Source organism: Austrofundulus limnaeus, unplaced genomic scaffold (assembly GCF_001266775.1).
Source record: "Austrofundulus limnaeus strain Quisiro unplaced genomic scaffold, Austrofundulus_limnaeus-1.0 Scaffold337, whole genome shotgun sequence".
NCBI lineage: Eukaryota > Metazoa > Chordata > Actinopteri > Cyprinodontiformes > Rivulidae > Austrofundulus > Austrofundulus limnaeus.
The window spans coordinates 547,743-549,749 of NW_013952739.1; the positions used below are offsets into that span (position 1 = coordinate 547,743).

Genomic DNA, 2,007 nt, shown 5'->3' on the forward strand with positions numbered 1-2,007 from the left:
CCCTTCGCTCCGAGCCCTGAGTGGACGAGGGCCGAGGCAGCAGCATGGTGCTGAGCTCTGTGGTGGACGTGGGGACCTGAGACAGGAGGGGACATGAGACAGGAGGGGACATGAGACAGGGGGGACAGGAGGACACAGGATGAGACAGGAGGAGACATGAGACAGGAGGAGACATGAGACAGGAGGAGACATGAGACGGGGGGACAGGAGGGGACAGGAGGAGACATGAGACAGGAGGAGACATGAGACAGGAGGACACAGGTTAAAGCTCAGATTAGTTTGACTCGTCTCTAAACACCTGACTGTTTCCATGGTGACACATGTAAACAGTCAGGTCAAACATTTCGTCTTTGTTGGGCTGCCTGTCGTCACGGCAACAGATGAGCAGGTAACGAGTGGTGTCGGTGATTCAGAGGAATCAGCTGCTCACTGAGCCCGGGTCTGGACCAGAACCAGCAGGTCTCACAGCTCCTGGAGCGTCACCCTCCACACAGACGCTGACTCAGCAGTTCTCTAACATGGTTCGTGTCTGCTTCAGCTGTTTGACACGTCTGAACCTTCAGCAGCGTCTAATTAATCTAACTTTATTTATAAATAAATTAATGTACGAACATCACAAGCTGGAGGATACATTGATAAACAAACCAGCAAAATCTAAGACTAGAACTAATAAAAACTAAACTAAAAGTAAGCATTAAAAATGTGATAATAACTAATAAAAACTAGCAAACTGTAAAAACTAATTAAAACTGAATGAATTAAAAGAAAAAAAGTCACAACAAAATAAAACTAAACTATAATGAAAAACTTAAACTATTATAATCTTCATTAAATGCTGTCGTCTGGAATCAAACAGACTAAAACATCTGTAACATCTGTTACCTGCTGCAGAACATGAAGGAGCTGAACTGCAGCTAAAACACTACAAGTGTTAATGTTTGTTTGATTGTTTTAATGGTTTTTGTTCTGTTTGTTTTCAGCGAGGCTCAGGTTGTGTGTGTGTGTGTGTGTGTGTGTGTGTGTGTGTGTTTAGCCATGATATCACAGTACAGTTATGCAAAGTGCTGAGTCATCATTCACATATCTGCCTGTTGACTCCACCATTGTTTCCACTGAAAGCCCGACTCACACTCTCCTCCTTGACCTTCTCCATGGTGCAGGCCGGCAGCTGCCCCTGCAGCGGCGGGGGGGAAAGCCCGTTCTGGTCCATGGAGACGAACAGCTTCCCGTTGATGTTCAGAGTTGGATAAAACACCTGGGAACAGGCAGAGGAGCGCTTGGTTCAGAGACGTTCAGAGGCTGAAGGTTTCCGTCTGATCCTCTGGGTCTGCTCTCAGATCATCACAGCACTCTGTCACACATTACAGAGCCAGAAATGCCTGGCGTGACTGGGATCTGACACATGACGGCCCAGGCTTTGGTTACAGCTGGATCCACACGCAGGCCCAACGCTAACGGCTCTGTGGGTTCTGGTTCCAGTCGGGCAGCTTTTAGGATTCAGTCTGTAGAAACAGCTGAGACCACACAGAATGTGCAGGGTTTGATTTAAAACTTATGCTTTATAACTGACAACTGTCTGGTGTTAGAAAAGCCCAAACACTAAGTTCTGTTTCTACCAGACTGTGAAGTGTAAAATAAACTGTAAACTAATGTCACCAACATTCTGAGTGTAAAATCCTAGTTCAACATTTTCATTTTATTGTTATTTAGGTTACTGCTTTAACATTTTACAAATGTTTACTAAATGTTACATTTAAATGTTAAACTGTTACGTCAAAATGTTGAACACTAAATCTAAATGTTTTAACCTAAATGTAAAAATTAAATCTTAAATGGTGATGTTTACATTGAAGTATTTCAGAATGGAACACAGCCTTTGCTGTGGGTGTGGCTTTTGTTTTGATGTCATCATCCTGAGACGATAGCAGCAGCTAATGCTGCGAATAATGCTAAGGCTGCTAACGCTGCTAATATTGCTAATGTGCTAATACTGCTAACGCTGCTAAT

At 43.9% G+C, this 2,007-nt stretch overlaps 1 protein-coding gene across 1 annotated transcript in view; it reads right to left on the bottom strand.

Moving 5' to 3' along the window:
• LOC106527684 (sodium channel protein type 4 subunit alpha) overlaps positions 1 to 2,007 on the bottom strand; it is a gene marked incomplete at its 5' end in the record, with an annotated part of 142,279 nt that overhangs the window by 83,527 nt on the left and 56,745 nt on the right. The window contains 1 exon segment of the mRNA XM_014022657.1: positions 1,130 to 1,255. Within this exon segment, the coding sequence (XP_013878111.1) occupies positions 1,130 to 1,255 (126 nt within the window).